At 40.2% G+C, this 19,401-nt stretch overlaps 1 protein-coding gene across 1 annotated transcript; it reads right to left on the bottom strand.

The window, feature by feature from the left end:
- Positions 1-5,424: 5,424 nt before the first annotated feature.
- ntmt2 (N-terminal Xaa-Pro-Lys N-methyltransferase) lies at positions 5,425-14,878 on the bottom strand. The gene is made up of 4 exons (XM_029500819.1): positions 14,586-14,878; positions 9,231-9,403; positions 6,651-6,903; positions 5,425-5,764 (listed from the first exon to the last, which is right to left on the bottom strand). Exons 1-4 carry the CDS (start codon positions 14,782-14,784, stop codon positions 5,508-5,510), a joined length of 882 nt encoding a protein of 293 aa, XP_029356679.1. The 5' UTR covers positions 14,785-14,878; the 3' UTR covers positions 5,425-5,507.
- Between the last annotated feature and the right edge of the window lie 4,523 nt (positions 14,879-19,401).

The following is a 19,401-nucleotide window of genomic DNA, read 5'->3' on the forward strand; positions in this document are numbered from 1 at the left end:
GGATGAGGTTCACTCATGGAAAATAACACAATGGCTACAGTTCAGTTCATTTTAGGCACAAAAGAAACACTCAGCTGAGCAGCATGGCAGCATAGTGGTTACCGCTGGTGCCCTACAATATGAAGGTCACGGGTTTGGTTTGTTTACATGTTTTCCCCGTCCCCCCGGGCGAGGGTTTCCTCCCACCGTCCAAAGACATCATGTTTGGGTTAACTGGTGACTCTTAATTGCTCACCTCCCTACAACCCAGAAATGGATAGGCGGTTGAAGATGAATGAATGAACCACTCGGCTGCAGTTAAAAGAAGATGATGATTCAAGTAAATGTCCCTTCATCACAATCAGCATTGCAGCAACCACCACGTACTGATGGTGAGGTAAAGACAGTTCTGACTGACAGGTGGAAACAGTTTATATTTTATACTATTTACTTTAAAGAGCTGGTGCATCTCTGTTTGTGGCCTGGTGTATCTCTTTTCACACCGAACTGGAAAAAAGCATTCATTTATTTTGCTCTGTTCTCTTCTGTCACAACTCGGCTCTTTGGCTGTGGCAGAAGGGAGGAAATTCACATTATATAACTTTAGATGTAGAATACATTTAATTTATCTATGTGGCTGGATGGAGATACCCAGTGATGCAGTCTGTGACACTGGCTGATGGGCTGACCCAGTGCACACAGTTACACTAATGTTAGCTCCACCTTCCAGGATCTGAAGGAGGACAGAACAAGCAGCAAGACAATCTGTGGCAGACACAGAAAGTCGTCACCCTCCTGCCAACCTGCCAAGTGATGTGACTGAGAGTTTGGGTTTTAAAGAACGTCTGAATGTGTCTCTATTGCACTTTCATTTCATCACAAAAGAATTGCAGTACACAGCTATCTCGTGTTGTGACACATATCTGGAAAACAGATATGGAAACAGAACTTCAAATATTCAGAACAAACACGCACACAATTCACCCACACGGAAACCGCAGAAATGTTTCACCTGTTTTTTGTTTGTTTGTTTGTTTTATTATTTAGGTCTCCTGATCTTCACATATAACCACGAACACAGTGACCCTGCATTGCTCCACACACACAACACACACAGACACACACGCACACACTTCCCTGATGGGAATAAATTCCTTCTTTTGTTGCTGTGAGCAATGCTTTCCGTCAGTCTCTGCAGGAAGGACATTTCTGGGAAGAGAAATTCTTTCTTTCTTTTCCTTTGAGCAATTGTGCTGATCCAGGGGAATGTTTGGCAGAAGCTTTAACCCACTGTTTGAGCTTTAAGGCAATTGGGTTATCAACATTTGTCACTGTTTATTTGGCTCCCAGATAAAACCCTTAGAGTCTGTAGCACCTGATCCAGGCTCCAAAGCTACACTGCTGGATGAAATATGACATGTTTAGGACTTTTTCTGTAAAAGGCCTGTGTAACTGATCCCTGCTCTCTGAGTTGAGGAGGGCTGATGGGGCAAAAAACAGAACACCCTCAGACCCTTGACTACATGCTGGGAGAGTTAAATCCCGGATGGGCAGCCAAAGGAAAAGCCGCCAAAAAATCATCATAACTTTTTTATTTTTTTTGGTCAGTGACATGATTTACTGTGAAAACCAGGGATGAAGAGAAAGAACATTCCTATGGTCTGAATTCTCCCGGGGAATAGAGGTTAGGTTTATTCCTCTCTCTGTCTTGTTGGAACCATCCTGGCTCCAAAGACTCACAGAGGTTTTGGTCAACTGTCAATTCCACAAAGACTTCGTCTGTTCAGGATGAAAGCTTACGCTGTATGAGCCGATGCGTCGGTTCTGGAAAATGGCCCCTCTGGTGTTTCTTGGGGGTGTTTACTATCTTCACATTAGGCTATGGTGTAACCATCACTGTTTTTTTTTTTTTTTTTCAGAACAAAGACTCAAAGTCTAAATAGCTGAAGCCACATTAGCAGCCCCAAGAGGATGAAGTGTTCATTGCACTCCATAAAATGAATGAACTGATAACTTCGATCCCTTGCTTATTTCTTTACTTACATTATTATAATTTTTGCTTCGTTGAGCAAATTTTGAGTAATTTATTCCATATTTGATCTCAGTTCAGAATCTTTTATCTACCCATAAAGAATTTGTCAAGTCAAATCAAAGTTTATTTATAGAGCACAACCTCAGTTGACCAAAGTGCTGTACAGTTATTGAAATACAGTAAAATCATACGCAAACATAATAATAATTAAAAAACAATAAAACAATTAAAATTAAAATTAAAATTAAATTAAAAAAAATTATAATCAAAAAAGTCATGAAATATATTCATTTTAGCGAATAACAGGAAAATTACTTAAGTCATCATAGGTTTTTCAGAGTAACTTTCTGAAGACCATAAATATTTTGAGATTACAGTCACTGGGTCTCTTGCCCATCTTGCCCAGCTCTCCACACCTCCATGTTGTCATATCTTGGAGAGCTTTTCTGTAACTTTCTGAAAGAGGGATGCTCTGAAATGATAGTTTCAAGGGCAAGGGAACACTGTAGGTCATTTATTTTCTAATTAGCAGGTTAATTTTTAGGCAAACTTGTATTCCACACAGGTTGTGGTTTGGTGCTGATTGCCTGACCTTCCTGCTTTGACAGGTGTCATTGATTCCGTCCTTGAGCACTTTCAGCTGATGTCACAACACAATTTTACATCAAAGTATAGATAACAATACAGTGACACAACCTGAAGATAAACTGCTATGAATACATTTGTGCTCATGTATTTCCTATAATTTCCTGTGAATAATTTCCCTTGCCTATTACGCCGTCCCTTAATAGTTACCAAATAGATACCAAATTCCATTGCACTGTTGGCGTAAAGAAAATAAAGTTCATTCATTGTGAGGAAGCTATGTTAACCAGGAAAACTTGATCTTTTCTTAGTGACTGAGCCATTTTACTTTCCTTTCCATCCTGACGTTGTGCTGTGCTGTGGCTGTCGGTGAGCTTCTCTTGCCTATGGTTTGCGCATTAAGGTGATGGGAGTAGGTTACTCTATCCGCCTGTGCTCTCTGACTTCCTCCTGTCTCCATCAGCTGTCCCAGATATACCCTCCAGCCTGAAGGCCTGCTCTGCTGATGTGACTGGAAAAATCAGTGTTAGTCTCACTAATGTATTCAAACTGCTGCTGAGCAGCTGCAGAGGACATTGAGCAGTATTAGGACTGATAGGCCTGACTGTCAGGGACACTAACCGCTTGTGAAAAGGTGACAGCACATTTGGCTGCTATTTGCTGGGAAAGAAAAAAGTACCTACAAGTTTAACTTTGGGGCATTTTGATCTTTAATTCATACGGGATGTGGAAAATGTGTTTGGTCTTTTCACATCTCAAAAGAGTCATTCTGAAGAGAGAAACATTGTGCAGAGATCATCTCACGCCATCTCGCCTTCGACACTTTGATGACTTTGTACTTTTCCTGGTGCCAGCGTCCTCATTGACAAACTATCCTTTCATAAAAAGCTCATGGAGGAACAACTCTGCGCCGCTCCTGTCGAGCGCTTGAGCATGCAAACGCTGAATATTTGTGGCAACTCCTGGATGTGTTTTATGCAGACAACATCTGACAGGCCTGAAATGAAGCCAGGGCAGATATGAAAGCAGGCACTGTCTGTCAAAACGAGGGAATAATCAAACAACCCCCACGCACGCACGCACACACACACGCACATCCACATCCACCTCAGGGGCCCAGCTGAAAGCCATTAGCCCAAAACAATGAGCTGCTTCTACTGTTAGTCTAAAAAAACATAAAAATAATAACAGCAATGATACTTATGAGAATTACCATAACGATTTGAGAGGATTTCAATTATCTGGTGTGTATTGAGCCCGGCTGTGGAAGATTGTGACTCGGTCTCTGTCAGGGGTGTGGACCGGCTGCACTGTAGGAATATTGAGGGAAAATTGGTAAGCATTTATGCCCCAGTCTTGATTATAATAGCCAACAGTGATTACCCATCTCTAATCCCATCAGCTCTTGTTTGTAATGTGGGACGTAAAACATCTACAAGAACACTGAAAAATGATGAAACTACATCCATATGTTTATAGAGTTTGGTCTTTCTCTTAGGACAGCAACACAGCTTCACCTTGTTGTTACTGAAGCTGTTACAGAAAGTGACACAACTCCGAATTTAAGGACCACAGAGAAGAAATGTATGTGAAATTGACTTATCTATTAATCTGCAATATTACAAGCAGAAGTATAAAACACATTATTACATGAAATCAAAGTTCATATTTACATTTCACCAAGCTCAGTTGAGTTCAGCAGTTGGATGTACATTTTTCCTGCAGTGCAAAGCAACAGTATCAGTGCGAGGAGTTAAAGCCAATGCAAATACACACAGTATGCACACCAATCACAGTGCAGCCTGCTCGGCCGGAACCTGTCTTGAGGTTGACTTCTATAAATGACCACATCATAAGAAGAAAATCTGTAAATTGAGTTGAAAGGTCACCTGTCTACTTCTTCTCGTCAAGAACACCACAGATGAGTTCTTTTTTCGCAAGAAGTTGACCATTCATTACAAAGGCCTTGAGCAGCCAAATTACACTGATGCTCCATCTTTGTTTTTCTTATTACATTATTTTACAACTTCTTTATACATTCTTTATACACATTATGTTACTTAGTTTTTTATATTTAGATATATAGAATATAGAATATATATATATATATATATATTCCATTGCACCAATATTATTATTATTTTTATTACTGTTGCTCTTACACTGTGGGCTTCAGGGAGTACTGCAATTTCAATTTCTGTGTATGTCAGGTACTCATGGGATTGCCGTTAAAGCTGACTTTGACCTTAATTAACTTTTCATTATACATGATTTAAAAAAAAATGGCCTCAACCTTCTGCATCTGTCACATGAATATTGCTTTTGCAGCTGCAATCATTGCCTTTTAAAGGCCACCAGTCTTGTTGTTCCTGACAGAGCGACAAGAAGGTACAGTAGAATAAAATGCAATCACATATCATTTTCAAATTGAATTTAACATGATACATCATTGCTGTTCACATGCTGACGTGCGCTTGTAGTAGAAACCAACAGAAAACCTTAATTCACATGTTTTTTGCAATTCAGAATGGGACAAGTTTCTCACACAGAGAAGGCTCTGATATTTGATGTCATCCAACATCACAAGGTAGTTAGCAAACAGCAAATTACAGTCTGGCTTCACAGACAAACAGAATGCGTCTGTAGATGTTTAATGTTCCATAGAACTTTCGTTTCATTGCAGCCCATGGCAGAAAAAGTTTCCCTGTCTCCATAAACTCACCCTAGATCTCCTTGTGATGTCAACACTATTGTGTCAGGATTTTCTTTTTCTTTTTGTCTTAATTTTTACAGTTTTTGGAGAATTAATCACAAATCTAGTGATTTTAGCAGAACTGGAGTAAAATGTGAATTCAGATTTAAGGTTTATTTTGTCTTAATTAGAGGCTTTTTGCAGTTTTTTGTTTCATTTCTATTTCATTGCAATCATCCAAACAGGCATGATGATATCAGGGAAGCCTTCCTGCTTCTCCACAGCCAGGACCTCCAGGCCGGCCTTGGCGATGACGCTCCTCATTATGTCCAGGTGGCGGCTGATGCTGCTGTCAATGGGGTCCAGCTTGCAGCCCTGCCGCGCCATATTGTCCTTCATTATGATGACACCGTTGGGAACAAGGCTCTTCTTACAACGAAACAGGAAGTTCATTAGGTCCTTGTCTGTTAGGTGACCTTAAAAAGAAGATGACAGGTACAAACTGAGAAAACCAGCCATTTTCCTGCTTGTGTTTCCTAGCTAGATGTAGCTAACAGTGCTCAAAAGCACATAAACAGATTATAATGCATCATGCACCATCTGATTTACATACAATACAGGGAGATTATATCTCCATGTCTCCCCCAGGTGTCCATCCAAACAAACCAGGCTAGAAGATTAGATCCTCCTGGAGGATTTTTGAGGACTCCTGAGCCAGAGAGGATTAATGATTCCTGCAGTGCATTCAGGGACTGTCCCAGTGTCTGGTTCTATCCGGACATGTCCAGAACACATCCAGAGGAAAAAGTCTATGACTGGATGCTGAACCCTTTCAACTCAGTGAGCTGAAACTCACAAACCAGTGCAGCTACAGAGTCAGACAGAGGTTTTCACAATTTTTCAGTCAAACTGTTTCCACACTGCTGATTTTTCTTTCATTGAAATGTTCATTTCAGCTGCTTTGAGAAAAAGTTTCCTGTTATTGGAACTATTAAAATGTTTCGCTATTGAAACATTGTGTGTTCAGCATCAGACTTACTTTCCTCATAAAGAGCTTTCTCCAGAGGTAGAAAGCTATGATTATGTAAACCATTGATTACCACATCTTTTCTTCCACTTAAGTTTTCATGCTAACCAGCTAGCCTTAGCCTCTACTGACCATGACAAGAGAATATCACCATTTTCTGCTTCAGGCAAGCAAACCATATTTGGTGGCAGAAAACCAAAGAGAACTCCTTTAAATGTAATTCAGTTTTTCCATCATTTCATCATTTCATCTGGTTGACTTATGAATGACAAGGATAATCTGTCTTTAGTCTCTATAATAAGAAGATTGTGGACTGGCACACTTCCCATACTTACATGCCACCCACTGCATCCAAATGACATCGTATTTTTTCTTCGGAGGTGTGAACTCTTGCAGGTTGTAGCAGTAGTAGGTCTCGATGCGGTCAGCATCGTCGCCAAGGTACTCCTCATGTGCATGGAGTAGGAAGTGCTCCATCATGTCCGCCATTTCCATTTTCTCAAACACAGGGAGGAGGACGCCTTTGGTCACACGTCCGATCCCAGAGCCACAGTCCAGAGCACAGTGTGTGCCAGCTTTTCCAGGACCCTGCATGTGAAAATGATACTCAACTCAGCCGAGTTTTGAAGTTTAATCGGGGAGGGGTTGATAAAATACCTCAGTTGACGACAGTTGTTTGTAATAAAACTGAGGCAGTCATAAAAAATAAGACTTTATTTAAAACACAATCTACACTTGAATTTCTGTTTCCCTGCAGTGTGTTATTCCTATATCCATAAGTCATAGAGGGGTCTATACTAGTTTCTGTGTTGCCAGATGTCAGGCCTCTGCACCTCAAAAGCACCGACATCACAACAAGTAGACCTCAGTTCCTCAGGGCAACACAACTATGAACTTTTAAGACAGGGGAACATAAAGCCTCCTTGCTTGAATCACATTGGTTTTTCTTCCTTTTCATTTGGTATTCTGACCTCACTCCAACCCTTACACATCGGGGGCCCTAGTGTGTGATTCTATGAAAGATGGGGCCCCGAAGAGCTCCATGCTTGTTACTGGATGCTTCCTGGTTTCAGTGAGTTAGTGCCACATTGCAGTGAACGTATGTAGCTCAGTTTAATCTGGATGTATCCTAAATCGTTTCCCGCCACACTTATTTTTACTGGAGACGTGTGGTTTAAACAACAGCTTGTTCACAGCTAGGGAGGAGATTTTTTAGATTCAATGCTTAAACACCTCTAGTTGAGTTTGGTGGATGAGGCTTTAATCATTCAAGACCTCTGTGTTCAAGTGTGGAGTTAAGCCACTTTCTAGACAGTAAATCCACACAAACAAAGCCAATATTATAATTCGAAGCAAACATCATCATCATTTACTCAGAAAGCAACTCTCAGTGTGGAACATCACTGAAAAATGTCATGTGTAAGTTGTCACCATTATGTAATGCAGTGCAAAATTTTGAAGGCTGATGTCATCAGGATAGTATTCTGTTACACTGGGTCACATCACGATGAGGACTCAAAAAGGGAAAGTTTCGTATTTTTCTTCCCAGCTTTAATATTAAAGTATCCTGGTGAAAAATAGTGAACATATTTATAGGAGCATTGTGCACTTCATGAGCAACAGTTCAAAGAAACACAACATCAATCATGTGAGCAATGTTTTAAGGACTAGAGGTGAACTAAGGGTGGCAGCCGTATAGTGGATTGGCCCCAGTGGTAGAACATGAATCAATGAATGAATGAAGGTGAAGTCAGGCAAGGTGGTCAATGTTTCAGTTCCAAAACTGCTAAATTTGATTTAAAAAAACATTTAATAACTATTTAATGATGAAAACGGATGTAAATAATAATAATAAAAAAAACTTTTAGCACTGCACTTATTGTCCCAGCTCTTAACATTGTATCATGTTTAGAGGTGAAAGTATTAGATTTCCAACCAGTAATGACAAAAATTATTCTCCCAAGACTTTTATAATTGTTTTCTAAAAAGGAAAATTTTAAATGTGCTGGTTTGGCCTATTAAACTTTGTAACTATCCAGAATATTTCTCCTATTTCTTTTTTTTTTTTACTATTTAATGAGAATTTATTGTCAATGAAAATTTTGTTTTATGTTTTGCTCTAATAAATACATCTGCAACGCATCATCATCTAACAATAAACAGGACTAAGTGCAGAGAATAAAAAAAATCACATATTTCACATTTTTCAATGCTTTGTTGTGTAGGAACCAGTAGTCCTGAACATGGTGTTAGAACTGAGCTTTGTTAAATCAGGACGTGTTGTGTTTACATTTGAAGCAGAGAAAAAGTGGCCACTTGCTCATCTGTATTTCCTCTGAAGCATCCAGTTTTAGCAGTTTATAATTAGAGCTCGTGTAAAACTGATCCTAAAAATAAAACAGTCTGTGTGCCAAACCCGTTCCCCTGAATTAGCACGCAGACTCTCCAAACATCTCGAGTCCACACTAATGTATAACACACAATTCAACATGTGTGGTCTGATACAAATGTTAATGTTGAAAAACATTGATGTCAGTCTGTTACACACCACAGTGTGATTTATAAAACAAATGATTTTATAAACATAAAAATGAAAGACATGCCCTCTTTCCACTGTGAACAAAGGAATGCTAGTAAAACTGACCATAGTGCAAAGTGCTCTTGGATCTATATGGGTGTTTATGGGGTTGGCATCACATCTGAACTGCTATTAGCAACTGCACAGAGGCCTCTGTATGTGCACTGAATTCCTGATCCGATATAGATCCAAAATAGATGTCTATTCACAGGCAGCTTCAACCATATAAACTGACACACAGATGAACAGAAATCAGATGATGGAGCAGCAGCAGAGCTTCAAGTTCCCAAACTGGCCTTGAACTTAACTGACATGATATAATTGTTTTGTGACTCACCACAAACCTCTTCAGAAATTGCCGGGAACCTTCCAGATCTACGTTGGAAATCTCCACATAATCTCCCATCATGCCTTCCTCCGAGGCAGGCACATCCTCGTAGAACTGTTGAGCTCTGTAGTAAAACTGCTTCTCTCCTTTGATGTACTCGCAGGTGAGCGGGAACAGCTTCACTGTTGAGTCAGGTGGATGGACAGAGAAATGAGGAACTGACTTTAAAGAGTCTCTACACACCGAGATGAAAGGCACAGATTGACCAGAGGCCAACTTACTCTCTTGTTTAAAAATGAAAAAACACAAACTAAAGTCTGAGGTCACCGTGAACAGATGCCAAAACGACACTGTGCAGAAGATTCTTATAAAATGTAGCTTCAGTGAAATTCAGCTGATCCTGAGAATTGTTGTTTTAACTTGATGAATCTAATTCATTTGCATTGGAGACTGCAGGTGTGAGAGTTGATCTGAGAGTTCAACATACTTTTGATGAAGAAAACATGCACAAAAGACAAAAACAAACAAATTCAGGAGATTTCTCTCTCTGCATGCTGCAAATTCAACACAACCAAATGACACAAACATGCTTCCTGTCTTTCGATATTTTGTCCTGATTGTGGCAGTGGTGCAGAATCACCAAACAACAAAAAAAGGTGAGCACCAAATGTAAAGCTAGATGATAGTCTTTATTATTAGGAAGCAGGACCAGTGTGTCAGTGCCAAAACGCCCAACATGAAAGTGGAGGTGCTACATGGAGAGGACCGCTGCTCACAAAGTAAAATGTAACATATGGTTATATTGAGTCAATAAATCAAGATATTCTGTCCTTCACAATCTGCTCGGGGGTTTATCATATAAAATAATATATTGTTGGATTGATTAAGGATTGTTTGCATCTGAAATATGACATGTGCTGTCCTTCCATACTCTTGTAATATGATGTCAATGACATACTCTGACATTATGAAACTTAACACCCGGATTTTGAAACCATTCAAAGCTCAGTTCTGTTGAGCTGAAATAAATCTGCAGAATGAACACAACATTTCCTAAGGCTTAGACGACATATTCCCAGTGCGTTGGGAGGGGGGTCAGGTCAGGTCTTCTGCTTGTCACGCTTCTCCAGTGGCAGAATTCATGACACCATGCCGAAACACTAAGAGGGGTGGATTTATTTCAGCTGGACTCTGTCCTCCATGTTAGAAACATCAGGACGAGGCAGAAAGCCAAGGAACAGAACCCAGTCCTGTGGCACGTTGAAAACAGGGCGCAGAAAAGGACAAATCCTGTTGTGACTCTCCAGGGAGCAGTCCATATCTTTAAGATATACTTGAGGATTTTGTCATGGCATTGGATTGCTGTGCTAAAAATGGGCAGCTGCACATCATGTGACCCCCCCCCCACTCCCCAGGGAGGTTTTCAGAAGAAGGATACGTAAAGAAATATGAAACAACAAGAAGGAGGAGTGATATCGAGACAACATAAATGTCTGCCAAGAAACAGTCGATCTAGAGCCAGCATGCCCATTTATCTCTCACCAGATTAAAGGCTGGAGAAAAAGCTGACTCGACCCAAGTGTGAGACACCAGATCAAATGATACAAGGGCTGAAGATTAGTATTTACTTTTAATGTCTTAGGCTTAAATTTAAATTCAGTAACACCCCTCCAACATGTCTATGTTGTGCAGCATGGTGGCTAAAATGGTTTGTGAACCATTTAAAATTTACAGCATTGCAATATTAATTTGTTATAAATCTAATCAGATGTTCATCTAAGGTGCAATTACAGCAAACACAGTCTAATTATTCTGTTGTTTTTGACGCTGTTAATACACAATTCAAACATTCACAGTGTAGGCTGGAGAAAGAATGTGAAACCCTCAGCTAAAGATGAAAACAAAAGACGCTGGAGTAAACATCAATAAAACACGTTCTGTTATTCTGCTATTCATCAGCTGCTATTTTACATGAAAAGGATCTCAGAAGAATCAACAACAGTTAGGGTTAGCATAAAGCTGAAAGGGTCACAGGATCATCTCATTGAGTCTGGATCTTCATCAGTCTACAGATCTGTGGATATGCTCCCTAGAAGAAGGAATCCAGGTAAGAAGACTCCAAAAACGCAAACGCAAAATGGTCAGTAAGATAATGAAGGAGCTCAGCGTGTCAACCAAACATGTTTAATGTCCCTGTTAATGAGTTGACCACATCAAAGAGTAGCTTTACTCTCCACAACACTACCTGGAAACCATTTATGAACTGAGGACGTAACGGTTTGGGATGAACATGCAGAACCATTTATGTTCCACAAAGGGCTCTGCAAACCAGCATGAAAACGTCATCCCAAAGGTCAAGCAGGAATGGAGGACTTTGCTGCCTCTGAACCTGGAAAGTCATTTGCTACAGAGTGAGTTCAGATAAAGAAAATCAATTTATGGTGAATCCCAGTCAGAGTGCGGACCTTAATCCAGTAGAGATAGTGTGGAATGACCTGAAGAGAGACACTCACCCCAGACATCCGGAGAATATGTCTGAGCTGTGGAAGCTCTCTAAAGAAGAAAATCTTATTTTTTCTGGAGACATTTGTTATTTTTTTAATCTTTTAGTTACAATGTTGAATTTAGCTTTTTTTTTTTTTATTTATTTCTCCTTCTTGTTTACTTGTGTACATAAAGAGCCTAACTCAACGCAGTCAAGTTCCTTGTTTGCCAATGCATAGTTGGCCAGCAAAGTTCATACTGATTCTGATTCTGAATTCGAAGAGCTGTCCAAAAAAAGAAAGATTCTAAATTTGCGATTCTATCTAAAGCATGCTAAATTTGTCTACACTGCTGACTCACATAAAGATTAGATCAAAAAATGTCTTCCTTGCCACTGTACCTTTGTTTTCTGTGGATTTGTCAGTTTCTATATTGAGATTATTAAGACATAATATATATATATATATATATATCATCCAGTCAATTTACAGATGTCATGGCTGTCTATAAATAATCTGAGTGTGACCTCTGACTGTCATGTATATCTATGACTGACATGAGATAGTGCTTTCATGCTCGAGATGCCATGCCATTCATGGTCCTTGTATCAAGTTGGTGGTAAGAAAGAGCCAGAATATACAGCAGACAAGGAGCTCCTGTTTCAGCAGATTGCACTTTCATGATGGACAAGTGTGCAGTCTGGAGAGGATAGGTTCAACTCAGACTTATCCTCAACAATGAAGAGTACTATCACAATGCACTTTACAGCAGGGGTTGTTAGTTTCCTCTAAACCAGCTGAGGATCTGGAGCCAGTTGCCACTTCCTTTATAACGACTGTCATGCTAGCAGCTGTGTGCAAATTTACACCCGATGAACCAATATCTGTCAGTTCACTTGCTGGCATGATCAATTAGAAGGTTTCCTGCTGTGCGGCAGTAATAGGAATTGAAATCATCACCAAAGATGCAGCACAGCATTCGTACATTACATCACATTCTTTATGAGGACTTGAAACAAGACACTTGAGGTTTTTGTTCATATTTTAGAGACGTTGTAATATCCTGTTTGTTTGAAATTTTGTGTTTTTGCTTCTATGAGCTATTCTGACATCAGTGTCACATCATGCAAAGTACAAGAACTGGAGTCAGGCTGTGCTTAGTCTGTTTAGCCTAACGTAGTGGGAAACAGTGGAGGGAAACAGCTTTGAAAGCTTATTGATCAATGAGGTCCTCAGCTGATTAATCTGAACTCAAACAAAAACATTAAATGGTCAGTTGATGATGAGTCAAGAGGGAGTTTCCATGCTGTTGTTGTTTAGTCTAAATGACTTTTATGAAGCCTCTTCAAAATCCAAACCCTTTCCCAACCTCTGGAATTCATTCTTTAACATTACCAACCCTTTTAGGGTTCAAGAGGGGTAGAGCATAGAGTTGTGTGCAGCAAAGGGCAGTTTGGAGTCATCATTTCACCTGCATGTCTTTACACTGTAGGAGGAAGATGGAGTAGCCAGAGGAAGCATGAGGAGAACATGAAAGCTACACACAGCCACAGCTAACAATGGGTTCACAAGGAGAAACCCTCTGCTGTGACTGTCTGGCTGCACAGGCCAACCTGCGTTCACCCATGTGCACAACTATAAACCATGTTTACAGTTAGCAGGGTCATAAATCAGCCACCTGCACTTTGTTAACAAAGAGAGTAGCACCAGAGCAAACTAAAACCGAGACAAGGTAAAGCTTTCAAAGTAAAGTAAAGTAAAGTAAAGGCAACAGAAGATAACTTTTGTCATGGAGCCTGTCAAATGTGCATCTTTGCAGATTAATTTAAATCCAGTCCAAGTCATTGTTTTTGGGTTTTGTTTTTTTTTGCATGAGAGTAAACATTTGATGTAATAATAACTGATGCAGCGCAGGTTATGTTATATTAAAGTTTTCTGAAAGCAATATCCAGGGAAATGCTTTAATTTGTGTTTTTGTAGAATGAGTCCTCATTATATTGAAAGTAAACCAACATGGTACTAATACCCGATATGTTCACTTCAAAGAAAAGAAAAACAGTCCTTTTTAATTACAAGTAATGACTGATATAATGAACGCTCCCTACACAGCTTTTGAGGAGTGTTAGCAAAACAATGTGTTTGGACTTTCTTTAGAGTGTATTTTAAAAGGTACAGAAAATTATGACGCTAACAAGTCTTTTGCACAATTTATTTACTCTATGTTTAGAGTTTTGTCAGATTTTTTTTTTTTTTGTTTGTTTGTTTGCTTTTTAGTGGTTAGTACTGTTGCCCCACAACAAGAAAGTCGCAGTGTTAGTTCCTGGCTCTGGGCCTTTCTGTGTGGAGTTTGCATGTTCTCCCCATGCCTGCATGGGTTTCCTCCCACCGTCCAGAGACATCATGTTTGGGTTAACTGGTGACTCTAAATTGTCTGTAGGTCTGAGTGTGAGTGAGTGGTTGTTGGTCTCTGTCTGTCTCTGTGTGTTGGCCCTGTGATGGACTGGTGACCTGTCCAGGGTGACTTGTCCTCACCTTTGCCCAGTGTGAGCTGGGATTGGCTCCAGCACCTGCCATGACCCGGAAACGGTTATGCAGTAGAATAAGAATGAGTGATTCAGTGAATATTGCGCCATTGTTAGACAAATTTGACTTGTCTGCTTTTAAACTAACTATATGACTCAAGTTTATTTTCATAAAATAGTCATCTCTGTGTATTGAAATTTGAATAATAATCAGCATATTTGTCAAATGATTTGTCGTCAACCAAAATGTGGAAAACTGAGTGAGACAGAGTGTGCTTTATCACTCATACCCAATCAATGTTGTAAAGCTTGACCTTTTGACCTTTAGTGAGGCTGAAACTTTGTGTAGCCAGTCTTACCTAAAGGTGTCTTCTCCAGCAGGTACAGGTAGCTGGCAAAGAACTCACTTCTCAGCGTGTGGTGCAAGTGGAAAGACATGCTATGGCGGCACATGGTATCATCTGTCCCCTTCCAGCGATCCCTAAAGGCTAGATGAGCGCCTTTGTACTCGAATTTGGTTGGTGAGGTCTCGCTGTCGTCTTCAAGCGAAATCTCCATTTTTGCTGCACGTACTGATGTTCCTTGGCCAGAGGGTGTTTGACTGAATGTTGACAGAGGAGAGTAAGAGGAGAGTAAGTGTTACGGTGTCTGACTGGGATGCTATTTCTCACACTGTAGCTATATCTAGCTAGCTCAGTGTTCAACACCTCTCAGTCAGCGTTCAAGTGATCAGCAGAGATCTTTTTCAGAGGGTGGAGCTCAGGACGTCCTACCAGATTTACAGATCTCCTGCTAGGGACGCTGGCTTCAGATAAGTGAAGGAGGCGGGTGCATGGAGTGAGATCCCTTCAGTCTAAAGACACTCAGTACCAACAAGCATGTTTGAAGGTGACTTGACTTCTGGCTGCAAAGCTCAGCAGCACACAAGTGCCTGATTTCAAGCCCTCGTTGCCTTATGGTATGGTCCTAAAATTAGCAACGTCTCAAGTTTTCTCAGGTTGGTCTACAAGGCTCCCTTACTGTTCCTCAATCATCAGTTATCTTATTCCCTTAATACACAGACCCAAACTGCAGCTGTGTTCCTTTTTATGTCATGTTTGTTTACAATGCACAATTAAGTTATCTGGATTCTTAAACATCCTGTATTCTACAAAAGTCCTCTATAAGACCACTTCCTTGTGGTCTCGGTTATAGGCAAACGTATCAAAGGTCTCAGTCCACAGAAAATGTTAATAACCTGTATTCAGACCTGAGCCTTAAAACCAGCTGCTACTTTGTGATGTCACAACAAAGAATCACTGACCACAGCCTCAAACCCATATAGTCCCCAACAAACACAGTACTTCCTCCTGTTTGTGTAAAATTTGTTGAAAAAAAAAAAAAAAACAAACTACAGTGACCAGCTGCCTGCAGACACAATAGGAAAGTCTGAGGCTCTTAAGAGAATTATTCTTGAAAAACTAGATCCTGTCATGGTTCAAGTTTTGCTTACTGGGTGTCTCAGTAATGTCATCTTACCAACTGTGTGTGACTTCTTCAGATTGACACTTTGCACTTCAGGATTAGTTACGGCTCGTTGGTGACCTCACTAAATCATAGCAATTTCCTTTCTTCATCCAAAATATAAATGAACTGACATGTTTAAACCACAGTGGTTTGAGATGTTTTCTGATTTATTGAGGGAAACACAATCAAAGGCTTGTATCTAAAACAAACGTTAACGTGTCAAACAAATGATGTAGAATTATGTCCGTGACGAGGAATACCTCATACAATTAAAATTCTGATTTATCCATTACAAGGAAATGGCTAAATTTAGACAGGTGACATCATCTAGAGCGCAAGTGTGGAATGACAGATGATGACAGAAGCTGATTTTTACAAGTATGACACTGTCTATTCCAACTGTTAGTTTATATCTTACTCGTAACTTTAATAAGGTGAATTACATTAATCCATAGAATAATGTATGAATACAAGTAGATTAGTAATGTATTGAAATTAACATTTTTATGAGAACCTGCGTGTTAAAGTGAAAACACTGAAAAGAAGAATTTAAGTCAAAGCCAGGGTTGTGTAACAGTGTCTCTGTCCATAGAGCTGTTTCACTCCAGGTCATGTTCAGTGTTATCGAACCCTGTCTCACCCTGGTGTCCCGTGTAACTTCAGCCTGCAGCCAAACTATTAATCACGTCTACAGATGGATTCCAAAATAAAAGAGGAAGGCCTCTTTTACTCAATTTTTTTAATACTGAAGGTGAATTTCTCTTTGACAATACTGTTGATTCAAGATTTTGAATTTTAGAAATTAGCAAATGTTAACTAATCTATAAGTTATTTTCAACATTTCTTTCCCTACAGCAAATGCTTCCTATGTATTTGGCTGCACTGTTTTATAACTTTTGTTGTATTAATTTGAAATCTAGTTGATTACTGAATTTACATTTCAGGTTTTAAATTAGTTATACAACATTTTATTATACAAATGAATTGCAATTTTAATTAGTTAACAAACTGACACAGAAAAATGTGTGCTTCACATATATCCTTTAATTGAATTTGCAAATGCAACAACTTTTGAAAGACCAACAAATCTAAATCAAATTTATTTATGAAGTGCCAAATAACAAAATGGCATCAAGGCACTTTAAACATAACGCAGGTTGAGACCAAACTCTTTATAGATGTCATGGTTCATGTTTTTGTTGGTGGTTTTTGTGTTGCCTGCCCTGTGTTGTGTTTCTGCTTCCCCTGCCTCTCCTCCCTGCGTTCCACATCTACCTGCACTCAAGCCTCCATATCTACCCTCCTTAGAGTGCTCTTCACTGCCAGAGTGTTCAGCTCCTTTTGGTGAGTTCTTGCAACTACCCTATGTGCGGTTCTTGCTCCCTTGTGACCTATTTTTGTATTTTGTAATTGTGCCTTTTCCGTTTTCCTTTTTGCATAGGTTATGAAGTGTGCCCTCGTCAGCCTCGCCTCTGCCTCACCCTTGGTTCCTTGTATGGTCTGGTTTTATTTCAGACTTGTTTCTTCAGCCTTGCTTTTTGTTATAACCTTTTCTCAGTTGTTCTTTGTTCGTTTGGCTTGAACGTTGAACTCAGTCTCCGTTCCCTCTTTTTGTTCTTTGTTTTTGCACCATTTTTCTTACCGACTACTTTTGGTTGTTACTTTGATTATTAAAAGACTCTGCTTTACCTCATCTGTCACTGTGTGGGGATTCTGTTTTTGGAATCATGACAATAGAGTTAAAGAGGCACAACATATCCCTCCAAGAACAAGCACTTGGTGCCAGGGGCAAGGAAAAAAAAAAACTTCCTTTTAAGGGACAGTGCTGGGCTCAGGGCTCAGCCATCTGCCTCGACTGGTTGGGTTTTACAGAGGGAGAGATGGGGTGAAGGGGAAATGACTAAATGTGCATGAGTAAATATTAGCAGTAGGGGAGAAGTTACAATGGTAAGGTAGTAGTGTGTAATGATAACTAAAGGTAATTACTGAGCAGGAACATGGAGCAGAGATGATTTAGCACCTGAAGGAAAAGACAAAGCTAGACATGTAAGGATGCAATGTATATGCAGGGGGGAAAGAGAGAGGGAAAAGAGGATGGATGGGGTCTATAATTAGCTGAAACATCTAGATCAACATTGTGTTGTGTTTTTTTTTTTTTTTTTTTTTTTTTAAGGAGAGATTTAATAACAGCAATATTTAAAAGACTTTAGTACAGAAAGAGATAAACACACATTGATCAGATTGGCATTGGTTTTGATGGGCTGTGGAGGTTGGTAGGGCATCTGGCATGACGTTGATGAACTCCATCACATCCAACTGGTAAAATCATCACAAACAACTGGTGCTTGAATAGCTGCTGCAGCACCTGGTGGACATGACCTATATGTTCCTCTGGACTGGAAAAAGATCAGAATGTCATCAAGGTAGATAAACAAAGACATCATTGATTGGAAGATGGCAGGTGCATTGGTGAGTCCAAATGGCATTCTGAGTATCTTGTAGTTGCCGCTGGGGGGTGTTGAATGCTGTTCCACTCATCGCCCTCCTGGATCTGAAAAAGGTGGTAGCAATTGCAAAGGTCCAGCTTGGTGAAAACACCCTGAAGAAGCTCAAAGCTCACTGTGATGTTCAGGCTGCAGTAGTCAAAAATAACATAAAACAGCACCAGCAGGAGAGGAGGAAGGACGGCTGATCCCTGCAGACGGCATCCCCAGATATATTTGTCAATAGTCTTCCTTGCAGGACTGGGCAGAGCCAGAGAACCCTTGGGTGGTGTCAACCCAGGAAGAAGCTCTATGGCACGGTGATATGGGCTAGGTGGGGGCAAGGTTATGGCAGCAGATAGCTTGCAGAACCTGATGGCATGAAATAGCAACCACAGAGTCACAAACTGAAGAATGCCTTTCCCACTCAGCAGTGGCTCGTTCCCACGCTCTTCTGGTGAGATTAGTAACCATAAATGCTACTCTTGAATGCTCAGTAGCAAATGTAACAGGCTGCAGTTCAAAAGTTAGTGAGCAAAGAATCAAAAAGGAGCGGCACATTTCAGAATTGCCATCATACTCCTCGATGGGCGCTGCTTTAGCCTCCAAACAATGAACTGGAGAAACCAGGAGAGCAGAAGTACACAGAAGGCAAACCAAGATCAGAATGCAAGAGAGCTTGTAAACAGAGGTAACTACAGTAAGACAATCTAGCACAGGAGGGAAGGGAGCACGGTTTAAATACACTAGGAGAGAGGAGACACCGAGACACAGAGGTAACACATTAGCACTGGGATGTGATCAAATGGAGGGAAAAAACAGGAAGTAAAACTAACAGTAACATGACAGGAACTACAAAATAAATCAGGAAATACATACAAATGTAATGCATGTATCCTGACAGGTAAGGCTGTCAAAAGATCTATAACCACACTCTGGTCTACTGTAGGATGGATGAGTAAGCTGAAGTGAAATATCGCAACCTCCTCCTCCCGGGCCATGGTACAAGGAATACAAGGAATTCCTTGTATTCCTTGTACCATGGGCAAGGAATATGAAACATGAGTCATGGGTGTAGATTCGTTTATACTGACATACTCAGGGGACACACAGTTAGCACTGTTGCCTCACAATAAGAAGGTTGTGGGTTTGGTTCCCGGCCTTTCTGAGTTTGCATGTTCTCCCC

This window comes from Echeneis naucrates, chromosome 4 (assembly GCF_900963305.1).
Source record: "Echeneis naucrates chromosome 4, fEcheNa1.1, whole genome shotgun sequence".
Classification (NCBI taxonomy): Eukaryota; Metazoa; Chordata; class Actinopteri; order Carangiformes; family Echeneidae; genus Echeneis; species Echeneis naucrates.

Coding starts and splice junctions, on each gene's coding strand:
- ntmt2 (XM_029500819.1), bottom strand. CDS start 14,784: ATGGAGATTTCGCTTGAAGACGACAGCGAGACCTCACCAACCAAATTC. Junction 9,404..14,585: donor GCTGGAGAAGACACCTTTAG/GTAAGACTGGCT, acceptor CTGACTCAACAG/TGAAGCTGTTCCCGCTCACC. Junction 5,765..6,650: donor TTGGATGCAGTGGGTGGCAT/GTAAGTATGGGA, acceptor CTTCTTTTTAAG/GTCACCTAACAGACAAGGAC.